Source organism: Rhopilema esculentum, chromosome 11 (genome assembly GCF_057945365.1).
Source record: "Rhopilema esculentum isolate cy_ngs chromosome 11, ASM5794536v1, whole genome shotgun sequence".
In the NCBI taxonomy this organism is placed as follows: domain Eukaryota; kingdom Metazoa; phylum Cnidaria; class Scyphozoa; order Rhizostomeae; family Rhizostomatidae; genus Rhopilema; species Rhopilema esculentum.
The window spans coordinates 17,100,574-17,116,082 of NC_142825.1; the positions used below are offsets into that span (position 1 = coordinate 17,100,574).

The 15,509-nt window shown below is 35.9% G+C and overlaps 3 protein-coding genes and 1 pseudogene across 4 annotated transcripts; 2 read left to right on the forward strand and 2 right to left on the reverse strand.

Moving 5' to 3' along the window:
- The first annotated feature begins 487 nt into the window (after window positions 1-487).
- LOC148959151 (uncharacterized) lies at window positions 488-5,577 on the forward strand. 2 transcript variants are annotated; one of them, XM_089111263.1, is made up of 12 exons: window positions 488-934; window positions 1,402-1,545; window positions 1,844-1,982; window positions 2,217-2,394; window positions 2,620-2,971; window positions 3,098-3,295; window positions 3,580-3,766; window positions 4,009-4,260; window positions 4,550-4,721; window positions 4,837-4,991; window positions 5,144-5,341; window positions 5,441-5,577. In XM_089111263.1, exons 1-12 carry the CDS (start codon window positions 488-490, stop codon window positions 5,557-5,559), a joined length of 2,541 nt encoding a protein of 846 aa, XP_088967389.1. In that variant the 3' UTR covers window positions 5,560-5,577. The 2 variants fall into 2 exon arrangements, with proteins under 2 accessions (XP_088967389.1, XP_088967390.1); XM_089111264.1 differs by lacking the exon at window positions 5,144-5,341 and having other exon boundaries at window positions 5,441-5,570.
- Window positions 5,578-5,788: 211 nt separating this feature from the next.
- Window positions 5,789-7,886, reverse strand: LOC148959152 (uncharacterized). The gene is made up of 3 exons (XM_089111276.1): window positions 7,400-7,886; window positions 6,234-6,488; window positions 5,789-5,942 (listed from the first exon to the last, which is right to left on the reverse strand). Exons 1-3 carry the CDS (start codon window positions 7,654-7,656, stop codon window positions 5,789-5,791), a joined length of 666 nt encoding a protein of 221 aa, XP_088967402.1. The 5' UTR covers window positions 7,657-7,886.
- A 101-nt stretch (window positions 7,887-7,987) lies between these two features.
- On the forward strand, window positions 7,988-11,404 carry LOC148959153 (uncharacterized). Its single transcript, XM_089111269.1, has one exon. The coding sequence runs from the start codon at window positions 10,067-10,069 to the stop codon at window positions 11,402-11,404; it is 1,338 nt and encodes a 445-aa protein (XP_088967395.1). The 5' UTR covers window positions 7,988-10,066.
- LOC135693231 (uncharacterized) lies at window positions 11,053-13,233 on the reverse strand (annotated as a pseudogene).
- Between the last annotated feature and the right edge of the window lie 2,276 nt (window positions 13,234-15,509).

Consider the following 15,509-nt stretch of genomic DNA (forward strand, 5'->3'; position numbering starts at 1 on the left):
CGCCCAGGGAGCGGTGTCCCGGAATGTACGTCACGCGCCTCCCTCGACTCAGACCCTTAGAAGCGCGATTTTTCCAAAAAGTAGCACTTTGAACCTCTTATTTTAAGAGATAAAAAGTCGTAAAAATTTAAACAAAAGGTTATTCGTCACAAGTATAGTCATCGGATTTAAAAAAAGTTTTAACACCGATATTGAAAATTTGGTTAGATAGGCACTTTAAAGTGCCTATCTAGCCCAATTTAAATATGATCATAAATGTTGCAAAATGCTCAGTTGATTATGATTTTGATTTAATTTTTCGAAAATCCTTTCCTCTTCAAGAGAAATGCAGTCTTTTAACCGCGGCTTTGGACCAAATTTTCAAAAATTCGCGCTTTTGCTAAAAGGCATGGGGCGAGCTCTTGTGACGTACATTCCGGGAAGCCGCAAAGTAAACACTTCCCGGTAATTGCAGTAGTGTGGTCTATCCTATACACGAATTAGCAAAATGCCGGACAGGTGTGTCGTTTATGGGTGCTCCAATGAAAATTCTAAGGTAAAGGGCATCTCATTACATAGAATTCCATATTGGCAGGATGAAAATCCAGCAGCTTGTCGCCGAAGAAAGCTGTGGGTCAACTTTATTAGGACCAAAAGAGCGAATTTTCAGCCATCAAAGTATTCTTCCGTATGCTCCGTTCACTTTAAGCCGGAAGACTTTGAAAGGCAGAATTTTGCAATTCAAGGTTTTACTAGCAATTTAAAAAGGAGCCTTGTTAGAGATGATTTAGGGGTAAGTGCGGTTCCTTCGATATTCGCGACAAGCATGGAAGTGGAGACGGGCGAAACAGACGGAGATCAGGATGGGCCTAGCACTTCGGCACCAGCCAAAGGAGGAAAGAGTGCTGCAAATAAAGGAGTCAAGAGGCCAAGGACCTCACGCCAGCATCGAATGGTTTGTTTGACAGATTCTCTCTTTTCATTTATTTAATTTCATACTCGCTACCTTTCAAAATGGGTAGGGGTGGGGGTTAGGTTCATGCCAATATTTGAAGTCCGTTGAATATTTAAAGTTAACATAAGTACTCTGAAGCTATTCTTAGTGTGTTTCAGTTGCAAAATTGTTTTTTTGAGATCTGTGAATATGAAAAGGATCTGGCAGATCCTCCCCCATTGGCATCCCACCAGGGGGGTGAACCTAATTTTTGATAGTATTGCAAAAGATACAGCTACAAATTTTGTGAAACTTCAAAGAATTTTGCTAAATTCATGTTCTGCTTGAGTATAAATTTATTTCGTTGGCAAGGTTCAATAAATCCTTAACATTAGCAAAGTCAGCATGCTACTTTCTAGACCCTAGTGTGACCCCCTTGCTGAATTACTTCTAGTTTTGAAGTAATCCTTCATTTGAATCTCTTGCAGTTCATTAGAAATGCAATGAAAGAAACCCACAAGGAACAAGAAGAGGACTTTGATGGTGATGACGAGGACGATGATACACAAGATGAAGACTACATAGAAAATGATAGTCAAATATATCTAGCACAGGATGAAAATAGCACCAAGGTGGATATTTTATTGTTGAGAATTTATCCTACCAGCATCAGAGCACTAGCATTAGCATGTTAGCTCTCTTTATTTGCCTTAGCATGACCTGAGTTAGCAAACAAAGAACTATAAATATATATGTGTGTATGCATGCATGTTTGAATGAATTGCCAGAGTTGATGTGTAATGATATTATGACTTGCTTTGCTTTTTATGTGACTTTCTAGACTGAAATGCTTTCACCAGAAGCCCTAATGGCGATATATGCGAATCACAATTATTATTGTATTTACATGAAGCTTTCCTATTTTTATAGATGGAGGATTTTGCAAGTCAGACACCTGGTTGTCTAAATTGTAAATGGCTTTTGAGCAGACACCGTAGAACACGCAACATGTGGATAGCAAAGAAGTCTGAAGTTCTTAAACTTAAGGAAGAAATTAAGGCTAAAAATGGTAAGTTAAGACAAACTAATATAAATACATTCAAAATGCCCCAGAATGTAACATTTGAATTGAGTGAGATATACTATAATTGATAAGCTACTGCCATGATAAAAAGTAATAGAATTACTCGCTCTGATAAAGATATTATACATCCGCAAAAATTATAGACCTTTTTTGCATTAACAAATTAGGAAAATCTTTGTTGCCTTGTTTCAACAATTGACTGGAATTTTTCATTTTTAGAAATATTATCAAAGTTGGAGTGGTCAGAAATGCAGGCAGATCTTAATGCGTCTTTTGCCAATGTAGAGTCACCAGTAGATGAAGCTGAATCAATGGACAATATCTCTGAATCAGAGGACTATTTTGACATTGAGGAAGAAACAGAGTTGCAAGCAGTTGGAAGTGATGATGACATAAGGTTATAAAATGATATGAATTTTATTTGAATCAGGCCTTTAAAGAGTTTGAAAGGCAAAACATCAAGATTATTCAAAATCTTAAAGTCTGGGGGAATTTATTAAATTCTACTCTAAACATTGTGTTATATAGGTAAGGTAGTTTTGTTCTGAAATTATCAGAGTCAATGTTGCAATGTAACCATTTCCCACTCTTCAGCTCAACTTGATTTTGTTTCATTTTTCAGTGAGGAGAAATCTGATCATAAAAAAGAACCCAAATTTATTGTCTTCTTGTCGCAGCTTCTTCTTCTGTTCAGATTCTGCTCTCTGTGCAAATCAGATGACCCAAAAATTACCATGCGGAGAGTTGGAACCATGATTGAGGTCAAGACTGTTTGTCAGAATGAAGACTGTATAAGAAATGAAAACAAATGGCAAAGTCAACCCCTTTTTCCTGGCACAAAGATTCCTGCTGCAAACCTCCTTTTGTCCTTTGCAATACTTGTTGGTGGTAGTTCAGCTACTAAGGTTTCACACATCTTTAATCATATGGGTCTTGCTTGCATCTCATTATCAACATTTTTCAAACATCAAAAGGTGAACAGTATTTACATTTTGACATGCTCACTGCTTATATTTACCATCACTGTAGAAACAAAATGCAATAACTTGCTTGAGTGAGGTGGTCCAAGATGTAATCAATGTCCCTCCTTCACTTTTTAGGAAAAGCTTTTCCCAGCTGTCTACCAATACTGGATAAATACCCAAAATAGAATGATTTCATCATTAACAGAATCTGGAGAACAACTGGTGGTTTCTGGGGATGGGAGGCATGACAGTATGGGCCATAGTGCCAAGTTTGGAGCTTACAGCCTATTCTGCTGCAATACATCACAAATCATACACTTTTCTCTTGTTCAGGTATCTTTCTTTTCCTTGACTCTAACAAATGGTGTTCACAGAAAACTTTGACTATATGGTTTAATGACTATAAACTATTCTGTGAGTATAAGGTAATTCAAATTTTAAATTTTGTGGTATATTTTTATATTTCATCACTAATACATTCACTGATTCAGTTTTCTCTTTGATAACAACAAAATACATCACAGATCCTAATAACATTTAAGGTTAAAAGCTAGTTTTAGTTTCTGGTGTTTTCTTGTATTCACAATATTGTTATTACCTTTTATACTCAATGAAAGCGCAATGAGATTGGAAGTAGTACTGCCATGGAGTTTGAGGGTTTCAAGCGCAGCTTACAGTTTCTGGAGAACAATGGACTTAATGTGACAACATTCATCTCTGACAGACACTTGTCCATCGCTAAATACTTCAGAGAGGAGCGAAAAGATGTATTGCACTATTTTGATCTTTGGCATTTGAAGAAAAGTAGGTGTTGTTTACCTTATTTGCAGATTGGTCACTAAAGTCCAACACTCCTTGAAATAATGGTCCCAGTACTAGAATTTATTTTTCCAGCTCCAGTTGCTTGATGATCATTCTTAATTCCATTGCCAAAAAAGCTAATCTCACTCCCCAGTTAACCCTCAGTTAGTCCACTTAATGCAAAAGAAAATATTAATTGTAGTTCAGCGACCCTAACTTAAGGAATCTTCTTGTTTTATTTTCAGAAATTCGAAAGATTCTTCTGAGCATTTCAAATACCAAAGATTGTGGAGACTTGTCTGAATGGATCAAGGCTTGTGAAAGGCATTTGTACTGGAGTGCCACATCAACACCTGATGGCAATGGAGATATTATCTGGGCAAAATTTGTTTCCTTCCTTTGGCACATTTTGGATGAGCATACTGGTTTTGAAGATCCACTTTTTGACCACTGCGCACACGGAGAAGACATTGAAGAAAGAAAATGGCTAGAAAAAGGTAAATGTTTGATTTGGTCTTGTTTGGTCTCCCTAGAAAAATTATACCGAAACTTGTCAAAAATGGTTTCTGTTTAGTGTTCCTTCTTTTCTCTTAGAGGAATATAATACAGACACTAGGCTCTTCCCTATGAGAAACTAAAAAAAATACTTTGACTGTTTGGAAAATCTTCCTATAGTATTTTAGATAGCATACTTATATTGATAAATTGTTTTTCTGTTAGATTATAAAAAAATTGGACACATCTGTACATATTTTATTTTAATGCGCTACCTTTTTTACTGAACAGATACAACTGTATACGAAAAGCTGAGGCAGGCCTTGACCAAGAAGAGCCTTCAAAATGGGATCAAACAGGCATCTCCACTTTCCCAGACCAGTGCATTAGAAGGTTTCCACTCTGTATTGAACCATTTTGCTCCGAAAATGATTGCTTTCAGTTATACAGGAATGTTGATTAGGTAGGTTGTATTAAGCATATTTTTATCCTTGTCATATATCACTTTTCAAGAATTTGTTAAGATTGTAAAAGTGGCATGATCATTGTTGTTGCATAAATATTCCTTTCTTTTTAAGACATATTTTGGCAATTGTTCACTTCAATTTAAACTTGCACCGTGATGTACAAACAACACAGGATGGATCTGGTACACCCCAAGTTAAGGTCACCTACCCAAAATTCAAGAACGGAGAAGCAACTGTCAAGGAAGTCAAAGTAAAACAGAGATTTGGTATGGGCATTTGAAGATCACTAGCATATAATTTAGTATATTCATTTGTTTAATTGTCTGCGATATTGAATAAACTCAAACAATAGAAAGAATCAACATTGAAAATATGTAACACAATAAGTGCAGTACTGACATTGTATTCCCAAACATAGATTACGTTCCTGATATCTATGAGACATTGGTGGATGCCATAGCTGCTAACAACCTGAATGCTACAGTTGAACATTTAAATAAACTCGCTCCTTGTCCAATGTCTTCAGCAATAGAAAAGGAAGATAGGTTTGCTGCCATTGAAAAGCATTTTGCCCGTAAATCAGCAGTTACTGTTCCAGTTCCTCCATCAACATCAGGTACCAAATTTTCTTTATTTGAACCATAGTTTTACCATTTTACCATGATAATCAAGGGAGGCTTTAAATATATGAATGGTTCTTTTTCTATCTTTTCAGTTGATGAAGTAGTGAGCAGGAAACAACAGCAAAATCGACGTGCACCCCCTCAATGTTCTATCTGTCATAACTCAATGAAAGGTCACAAAAACATTTTGACATGCCCGAAAAACCAATAAATAAATCCCTTAGCTGAGTCAAAAAAGCTTCTTTTTGCTAAAACTATCTTAGAAGTGGTTTGCTTTTTTGCTTTCAAGTTTGCCTCTATGAGGAACTCAATTCTACATTTTGTATTGACCCAAAATCATCGGAAAGTGTTGAAGCAGCTTACTTTGTCTGAATGATATTACAGACCTTTATCATATAAAACAAACTTTGATTAAAATGTAAAATAACATTGTGAGCTACTCAGTCACTATCGGACTCATAGCCAGTCATCTCTTCAGAAGGAAATTTCTGCCTGATTTTGTTGTAAGCACAGGCTGGGAGAGGGATTCTTTTGTTTCCTATTCTGCCATGCACCAGCCTTGTAAATTCTCTATAAGAGATAGCGCGAAGGAATCTAGAAAAGATTCAAAATAATAAACTATGAGTATATGTCCAGAAATCAACAATTTTAGAAATATTGCATGAACACAAACTGATTTCTTGTGCTTTACATGCACATATTCACAATAAATAAGTACTGAATTGGAAAACGTTTAGAAAGCTTTGTGAAGCTAAATTCTGTACAAATTGCCAAGATAGATTTAATAGATAAACCTTACATTTAAATTTTGTTCAGTTTGTGATATAATAACTGATGTCCACAAGTATGCAAATATAATAAGTATCTAACAAATGTTGTACATACTTATTTTCATCACCAGTGTTTTTATAATGGCTTTTTTCTCTTGTCCTGTATCGATCTGCTGCCTGCCTCAGTGACCATTTTCCAAGAATTACTGGCTCAAATGCTGGGTGCTCAGTTACACATTTGGGTACATCATTGAGATCTGCCAGAATTCTTTTGTCTGAAAGACAAACATTGACAGCCTCAAGATCACTGCAACAGCAACACTCTTTTGGTTTTGCAAGTTTAGTCAAATTGCAATTACCACACTTGCACCTAAGGTATAGGAAAAAGTGAAGAAAATGAAAATATAGGAAAAAGTGAAAAGTTAAGAATAAAGTATTATAAAAATGATGGTTCTGACAGAAAAAGTGTTAATGGTGTCTACCCTTGCTTCTTTTTGTTTGTTTTTTACAATTGAGATGTGGAAACAAAAAATTGACAAAGCTTAATTTCTGGAGATTGATCTCTTGAAATGACAAAGCTTAGATATTTCCTTTGCCAGTCACCAAAAAGTATCCAATTTAAGTGCAAACAAAAAGGCAGAAACATATAATAATATTTTCAAATGCACCCCTGTAAATAAGCCCCATCCAATCAGCCCCTACTGTGGATGTGAAAAACCGCTACCCCTACATGCTTATTTTTGCAATGCATGATTTAGCCAATTATAAAGAAAACAGATAAACAAGAAACAAAAACAAACGAAGCATTTTCACGACAACACAACATTTATGATGATCTACAAGAATTTAATTCCTGCAAAATATTTTTATGGCCACTTTCATATTATATATATATATGTATATAAATAAATATATACTTTATAAGCCACCCCTGTAAAAAGCCTTGTACTAGAATAAATCCTCACACCAAAAAACGTTGCAAATTAATAAGCCTCATAGGCCTAATTCAATGATTCGAGGTACCTCCCATGGTTTGTATGAATTTTAAGTCACGCTTAATGAATTTTTAGTCAGTATAGTTAACCTCAGTCTGATTTATTATACAACATGATCTGCTGCAAGTGTGTCGTAACTTTACGATAGCCCGTAGCCTCTAGGCCCATATCAAGTTTCTTCAATAATCCGTTGCAAACAAAGGGCTATTAGTCATGAAAACACTCATACAAATTGAATGAATGAAACTAGCTACATTCATATTATTTTTGAAAGACAAATCCTTACCATTGCTCTATTGGGGTTGTGCCATTTAGTCGCAAAGCTAGCATTTCTGTCCGCTCACTTTCCTCCCTTCTTCTCCTACGATAATTTCTGATCCAATCCTGATTCGCGCGAGGTTCATCAGCATATGGCCCATAGCTTTCGTTACCGTTTAAATTCAAGTTGGCTGTAGCTGCAGTTGCACCCTCAACTTCTTGTTCAAAATCGCTTGATGAGCTTTGTACTGAAGTGGCGTCGTCACACTCCGATTCGGAAGACATCTTTGCCTATTCGCCCAGGGAGCGGTGTCCCGGAATGTACGTCACGCGCCTCCCTCGACTCAGACCCTTAGAAGCGCGATTTTTCCAAAAAGTAGCACTTTGAACCTCTTATTTTAAGAGATAAAAAGTCGTAAAAATTTAAACAAAAGGTTATTCGTCACAAGTATAGTCATCGGATTTAAAAAAAGTTTTAACACCGATATTGAAAATTTGGTTAGATAGGCACTTTAAGAAAAGAACTAAAACGAAATCATTAAGAAAAGAACTTAAACGAAAATCTAAATCACTAGTCATGTGCGGATTAATGTTTTTCTGATAAAAATTTCAAGCATCAGGTGTAACTGGACATTAAAGGAAGCATCATCTCTTAAATGTAAAAAAAGCATTTTCGTAAATGATTATATTCATAGTAAACTCTTATTTTTTCCATTCTCTTTCTAATGTTTTCACACTTTTTTCATATGTGATGTCAATGCAAAAAAGACCAGAGTTGCTTTTTTGTCAATTATGTATTGTTTATTATGTAGCAATTATGTAATTTTTTTCTATTTGCTACTTTTAATGTATGTATTGTAGGGTAAATTAACAGTCTTTTGACATATTAAGCTAAAAGGGATATTCCAACTAAATTCAGGAAAAAAAATATTCCTATAAGATGGAAAAACGTTCTTCACAGTGACTTCTTGCTGTAATCCAGAGAGTTTAATTTCTTTACTTTTATTCAAAAAAATTTTCAAATTATTAATCAAAAGAAAAAAAAACAAAACATTTTATTTATTGATCCTTGCAATGTCAGTCTAGCTAGAACTCCAATTAAACTTACTTTGGAGATTTACATTTACGTCTAGGTAATTTGGTATCATCAACATTACGCCAACGGTTTGAATTTGTGCTGCTTCTCTGGGTGTTTCCTGGAACCTTTGAATTTGATCTCTGTATTCTGATCTTATCGTCATTGAAACCAAAGATTCGAATTGTTGGATTGTTAGATCTCCTTCCAATCGCCCTCTGCTTACCAAATTATTGTTCCACTCGATATTGGCAAAATTTGTTGGTAAATACATATTCCATCCGGAATCAAGCAAAAATTTCACAAGGGCAACGTTCTTATGCAACGTTCTTTGTTGACCATTCTGAATCAAGCAACTCCAGGAATATCTCTACATTCTGTTTTTTCTATGTTTTTTTTGCCGCAAAGCCATTCGAATTTTTTGAGATGACAAATGATCGTTTTGGGAAATCTTTGTTCCCATAAAGGAGCATTTCACTTTCAAATCGCAGCTTGGAATGCTTAGAATCATCTTCAGCTTTTTTTCATTAAACTGGCATTTAGCAATGTTCCTCCATAGTTCATGCTTTGAACAAAACCAAGGCAGTGTGTACAAGGCACAAACTGACAAAAAGAAACATTTTCATCTGGATTAAGGCGCCTTATGACTTTATGCATGCCACCAGACTTCATCACATTTAAGTTGTGATAAAAATCGCCTTCAAGTCTGATGCGATCAAGCTCTTTAGATTTTAAATTTTCATCAGCTATTGCATCAATTTGAAGAACTTCTGGCTCATCCTTATGGCTAATCCTTATGTTTGCAAGTGTCTCTGTAATTTAGCTGTCTCTATGCCACAAAAATAACAATAATACATTTTTATATATCGCCTACAACCAATATCTGTCTTTGTTGCTCTGGCACTTTCACTGTGTTAGAAAGTTGAAAAAAAGATATCATGAGAACCTTATTCTCGTAATATGCCATTTTCACGATGACGTAGCTGGCCATGTGTCGAAATCCAAAACGAGGCTATTGATGTTCAAACTCAAGAACTCATTCATCTGACTGCTAGTCCCTGTATTAAATATTCTTATAGTTAAATTCATTGGTATCTCGTCAATCTCTTGAAATTTCAACTATGTATCAGTTTATACCAACACTTCCTAAAGGTAAATCTGTAACTTGTTTGGAAGATTTAGGCTCGTTTTCCGTGAAAGAGCTAAAGAATGTTTTAGTTTGGCATCGCGAGAAGTCATCTGGCGCTAAGGCTGATCTTGTTCTTCGCGTCTATGCTCTATTTTGTAAAGTAAAAGATCCTACAAACTCAAGCACTGCTATTTCAGTTGATGGCTCATCCCCTGATCTTTCTTCTGACGCTTGGACATATCAATTTTTTTTCAACAAGTTCTGTTCGAATCTACTATGGACACCTGACCTCAGAGGAACACCACCATTTAATTTTGTCCAGCTATACGAATATCTTGTCATTCGCACCAAGAAGTTCAAGCATATTTTATTGAAGAGCACTGCATACAAGAAGTTCAAGGCATTCAATTTTTCTATGAAGGTTTCATCAGAAAGATTGATATTGCCAGAGATCAAAATTTCACTTTTTTGATGTGCGCATAAAGGCTTCTATGAAAAGAACTCTTTATAAAAATTTTCTAAAAATTTCCAACACTTCTGGTGATGTACTGACTGCTGCATGTACGTGTCCTGCTGGTATTGGTTTGGGAGGTTTTGGAAACTGTAATCATGTTGGTGCAGTTTTGTTTGCTTTGGAAGATTTCAACAGGAAAGGTTTGCAGAAATGTCTTGAACCAGTTTCTTGCACTTCAATGTTGTCCTCCTGGAATGTCCCAAGTGCATCTCAAATTGTGAATCCAATGCCAATAGATGAAGTTGTCATTAAAAAGATCAAATTTGGAATAGATAATCAATCGCAGGTTTCCAAATATAATATTTATGATCCACGAGCCATTGCTGATCAACAAGTGAATGAGAACAGTGTTGTCATTCTGACATCAAAACTTTATTCACTAATTCCTAACAGCTGCTACTTTGGTTTTCATGACAAGGAAACTTCTATTTCTCTACCAAATCAACCAACCACTTCATCAAGCCAAGATTTTGAACTTTCTGATTCAGACAGTGCTTTTTCTGATTTCTATGATATTTCAACTAGTTCTTTTAAAGAAATGATGGATATCTGTTGTCAGAATATGTCAGCCACTCCTGAAGAAATACGTGCCATTGAACAGTCGACATCTGGTCAAAGCCTCAATCAGAAATGGATGGAGCAAAGGAAGTACAGAATTACTGCCTCTAATTTTTGTTCAGCTGCAGTCAACAGGGTGGAACCATCATCCAAACTAAAATCAATGTTTTATTCTCCATTTCATTCAGCAAGCACTAACCATGGTAACAAGTTTGAAGGACATGTTAGAGATCTTTACTGTAAAGCACTTTATGAAAAAGGTTATAATGTTAATGTTGAGGAGGTGGGTTTGAAGGTTTCTCAGTCTCGTCCATACCTAGGTGCTTCGTTGGATGGAATAGTGTCTTGTGATGGTGAAATTTGGGGCTTGGAAATCAAATGTCCTTTCTCCAAATATAATTCAAAGCTGGAGGAGGCAATTTTGGATAAGAATTTTTTTTTGAAGATTACTGAAGGTGAAGTCAAGTTAAAGAGAAGCCACAAGTATTATTACCAAGTTCAGGGCCAAATGTTTTGTGCTGATATAATGAGAACTGATTTTGTTGTTTGGTTTGGTGATGGAGAACCTTTGTTTGTTGAAACCATATTTTCTGACGAGAATTTCATGTCCAAGTTTGTTTTGCCTCAGTTGGAGTTTTTATATTGCCGAGCTGTTTTGCCAGAATTTTTCACAAAAAGAGTTGAACGTGGTCTTTTATTATATTTGCAAGGTGGTTGGAAGAATTTTGAAAAGAGAAAGTCTAAGTGGGATAAGTAATATCATAGTAAACATCTAGCATATCATCATTTAATAGCAAGCCATCTGGAAAAGATTGACATTCTTAGAAGTAATAATAACAGATATATATATATATATATTCTTGTTTTATGCAACCAAATCCGGCCACATTGAGCAGTATTTACAGTAGTAACTTTGATATATTCTAATACATATTGTAAGTAATGTTATTATTAATACTATCAATATCAATATTTTATTTTCAAGTCCTATACTGAGATGGCCTTTAACCAAGATACATTACAGAAAAATTGTTTGACAGTGGTGATAGGCTAATAATACATTTCTTCATAATACTTTTTGAAAACACTATCAGGTCTACTAAGAGGGTTATTTTTAAAGTAAGGAAAAATTTTTCAAGGAGGAGAAACCAAAAATGGCTGAAAATTAGTCAAAAGGCAACAGACAGAAAAAAATTTGATTTAAAGGTGGTTGCAATGTGAGTGGCATAACTCCATCAAGAATATGGAAGTTCTTTACACGTCCAATAGCCCTCTCAACATGTATCCATACAGAAGCAATACGAGCAGTGTCTTCTACTTCTTGAGCAGTTAGCTGTGGTCGACTACCTTTGAAAGGAGGGATGTTGAGAGTAACACCAGCAGGAAAAATATCAGAAATATCAAACCCTCTATCAGCCATAAGATTATCACCATAAGATTATCCAAATGCTCCAAAATACCAGACTTCGCAGTAATCTCTTTGTCAGAAACTCTTCCAGACAACAGTTTAAAAACAAAAGTAATACAGCCAGTGGGAGAGATGCCAATCAATGCTTTCCAGGTATTGTGATGTTTATATTCAGACCAAGTTTGGGATTGTGATTTGAGAGATGATGGAACTTGAGAAAATATTTCAGTGCAATCAATAATCATTCTAGTTGTGGGGTATTCTTTAAATTGTTCAGGCATGTTATTTCTGATTCGTTCTTGTGATGGAAATGGAAATAGAAGAGGGAGTTCATGAAAAAGAAAATTTATCCAAGTAGTGAATATTTTAGACGCATGACCAATAGAAATTCCAAATCTGTCTGCCAGATCATTCATGAATAAGGCAACTCTCAATCGCATCAATACTAATACAAATTCTTCTAGATGGCTGAGGCTACGGGAAGGACCAGGCTTTGATGAAGTACTAGTTTGTTGGTATGAAGGATCAGGGTTTCTTGTAGACTTTGGACAACGCCAGTATTTCATGCGCTCTAACTTAGGCTCGAAATATTCAAAGACAGCATTGAGATATCCAAAATTTGGAAATCCTGTGTAAAATTTAACTGCAGCATTATCATTCTTCAATTTTTCAATAGTAAAAAGGGTGCTTTTCAGTTGTGCTAGTTGCTGTTCAAGGTCATGAACTTGTTGTGTTAAGGAAGTGACAGATAACGCCAGAGATTCATGATGCTTGCACATATTCAGTAGATCATTCTCTGTGGCAACATCATCAGGACATTGAAGATCAGGATCAGATAGGTTACCAGTGGCTGATGGAATGCAAAGCACAGAATTCACATAAGAGAAATCTGTTTGAGAAGAAACTGAAACAGTTGTCGACAAACAAGCATGATCAGAAAGAGATGAATCTTCTTCGCCAGGATAGTCAGGTATATAAGATGCACTAGCTGATGAAGGCATTAATTGACATTTAGTTGGAGACTTACGGGATGGCTTTGGCTTTGCTGCGCCATGGAGATGCAACGACGGTACAGCACCTTGCCTCAGAGACCACCGATTCGGATTCTTCTTAATATCGGAATCCAAAAAGTTTTTATCACAAAGAAAGGTACTGTTTGTGACGTTAAATCCATCCATTCCATCTCACGCTTTATGCGATTGCACCACAAAGACTTGGCTGGATTGGCTTGAGGAAATTTGAAAAAGTGATGGCCCGAAGGCGAACCGTCAGTTTGGTAGAAATTGTTGTAGCATTCATAAGCGGGGCACTGTCTTCCAAGAGATCTCTTTTTCTTTCTCGATTCGTTTTCTTTACCAGAAACTACTTTATTCTCCACTTTAGACAAGTAGATAGTAACAACAGTCGTCAAAGCACACTAAAGATGTGGAACATCAATAGCCTCGTTTTCGATTACAACGCTGTGCGTGCTACGTCATCGTGAAAAAGGCTTATTTCATTGTTTGGATTACAATTAAAAGCTGGAAGGAGAGGATACGGTAAAGACCTCAAACTATAACAAGCTATGAAGTTTTAGACCAGTGAAAAAAGGACTGTCAAAAAGGTTTGGGGCTGGATAAAGGAAAACATTAAGTAAAAACGCGGAGAAAAACTAATTACAAATATCAAAACGAAATTCAGGACTGCTGTATAATTTTAACAATACTTGTTTATTCTGTTTGATAAAGATGTCCAGAGTTTGAACATTTATGGACCCTGGTCACAAAAAAATTATTCAACCATCAAAACTAAGCTCCATCTTCTCTTAATGGCATAAGATTCCATTAAAATTTATGCAATTTCAGATGTATTGCAGCTGATTATAAGTTGAGAAATAGTTGACCACCCCATGGTACGTATCATTGATTTTCATCAAACCCAACAAACTAATATTTTGACCTTTGCCTTCAACAGATAAGTGACAGAATCTACCTTTAATATCATCCTGGAACATTGGCAACACTAGACTGCAGTTTTTATCACTTGAACTTGTTGGGAACGTGCACTCAACAGTTATGTAAATGCTGATTTTGTAAGTAAGCTTATGATCTTTGTAATAAGTAGCTAGTCTAGGACGCGTAGTTAGAGTAGATTGCTTGCTGCTCTATTGTTAGCTAATTAGAAGCGTCTAGAAAGTTCTAATGATTGCTGAGATAGAACATTTTTTCACGTGTCACATAGAGTTATATTAGTCATATGTTTCGCAGTGAACAAGTCGCTAGACTCTCAAAACACAACAGGCTATGGGCCCAGGCCAAACCACTGCATAATAAAATTTAATGTTTTGGATTTCCATTTATCTCGTCGATATAGGTATAAAGGTAACTTTGATCGAGCATGGCTGGAATTGGAGATACATACGAAATCAAACAATTAGATCGGTCGAACAGGAGGTAATTGGAATGCTCAAGAGAGCTGTAGAGTAAGATCCAATGAAAGCCTTTTTGAAATTTGCAAAGGAAGAGGCAGAGAAAGGAAGACCTCAATGAACCTCAACTTGTTCAACTTATGATGGGTCAAGATCAACAACATCCTTATCAGAATCCAAATCAATTGTAAAATAAACCACAACAACAAAGTTGCGGCTAAAGTTGCAAAAAGTTATCAAAATTATGGTGGCGCAAAAATGCAGTCAAGTCACTGCTTTGTAGGCTTGTGACGCAAGTGTTGGACAGAATGTAAACATCTCCCCTAATACGTACTATACGGTTTATCTATTGTGAAATCTCAAGCAAGGAAGTATTGTCAACCTTGGAGAAGAGGGTGTTAAGATAATTGAATGCACAACAAATAAACCTTGGGAAACGCAATTTTAAATGATTTTGCGAGTTTATGACTTCACAAAAGGATTGAGAAACCTGTAAATCAGGCTTTATTAGTGGTAAGTGTGCAAGAATTTGGCAAATATCAATAAAAAAGTAAACTGGCTAGAGAATTTCAGTCTACAACGAATCTATTCTAACATTGTAGTCAGACAAGGTGAGCATTTGTATCGGAATAAACAACCTTCAACTTAGGCCCCTTTCTGAAAGCCGGTCAGCAAATTGTTTGTACTCAAAGTTTGATTTACAAGTATCCATTCTTGAATGGAGAATGAAGTAAGATCTGTGGAGACTCATCATCGCAGAGGTCAATATTGTGTAGCAGGACTGGCAAACTGGAAACCATGCACCAGTAGTAGTGGTACTGTCGGTGCATCATTTTCCAAAGAACCCGGAAGTAAGGAGCAAATGGACTGCATTTGTGCAATGATATCGTGTAAATATTGATCCAGAAAGGTACAGCAAAGGACCTTTTCTGTGCTCTTTAAATTTCAATCCTTCCTGTTTTTTGAAATCATTAGTATCCAATCTAGGTGACTTTAATGCAGAACACAAGAAGCGTTTTCTTCTCTGTAAAGCTGTGCCAAAACTGC

Excerpts from the sequence above, each read along its gene's own strand:
- LOC148959151 (XM_089111263.1), top strand. The coding sequence starts at position 488 with ATGCCGGACAGGTGTGTCGTTTATGGGTGCTCCAATGAAAATTCTAAG. Across the intron at positions 935-1,401 it reads CCTCACGCCAGCATCGAATG|TTCATTAGAAATGCAATGAA; the intron begins GTTTGTTTGACA and ends AATCTCTTGCAG. Across the intron at positions 1,983-2,216 it reads AGAAATTAAGGCTAAAAATG|AAATATTATCAAAGTTGGAG; the intron begins GTAAGTTAAGAC and ends TTTCATTTTTAG.
- LOC148959152 (XM_089111276.1), bottom strand. The coding sequence starts at position 7,656 with ATGTCTTCCGAATCGGAGTGTGACGACGCCACTTCAGTACAAAGCTCA. Across the intron at positions 6,489-7,399 it reads ACAACCCCAATAGAGCAATG|GTGCAAGTGTGGTAATTGCA; the intron begins GTAAGGATTTGT and ends CCTATACCTTAG. Across the intron at positions 5,943-6,233 it reads AACACTGGTGATGAAAATAA|ATTCCTTCGCGCTATCTCTT; the intron begins GTATGTACAACA and ends AATCTTTTCTAG.
- LOC148959153 (XM_089111269.1), top strand. The coding sequence starts at position 10,067 with ATGAAAAGAACTCTTTATAAAAATTTTCTAAAAATTTCCAACACTTCT.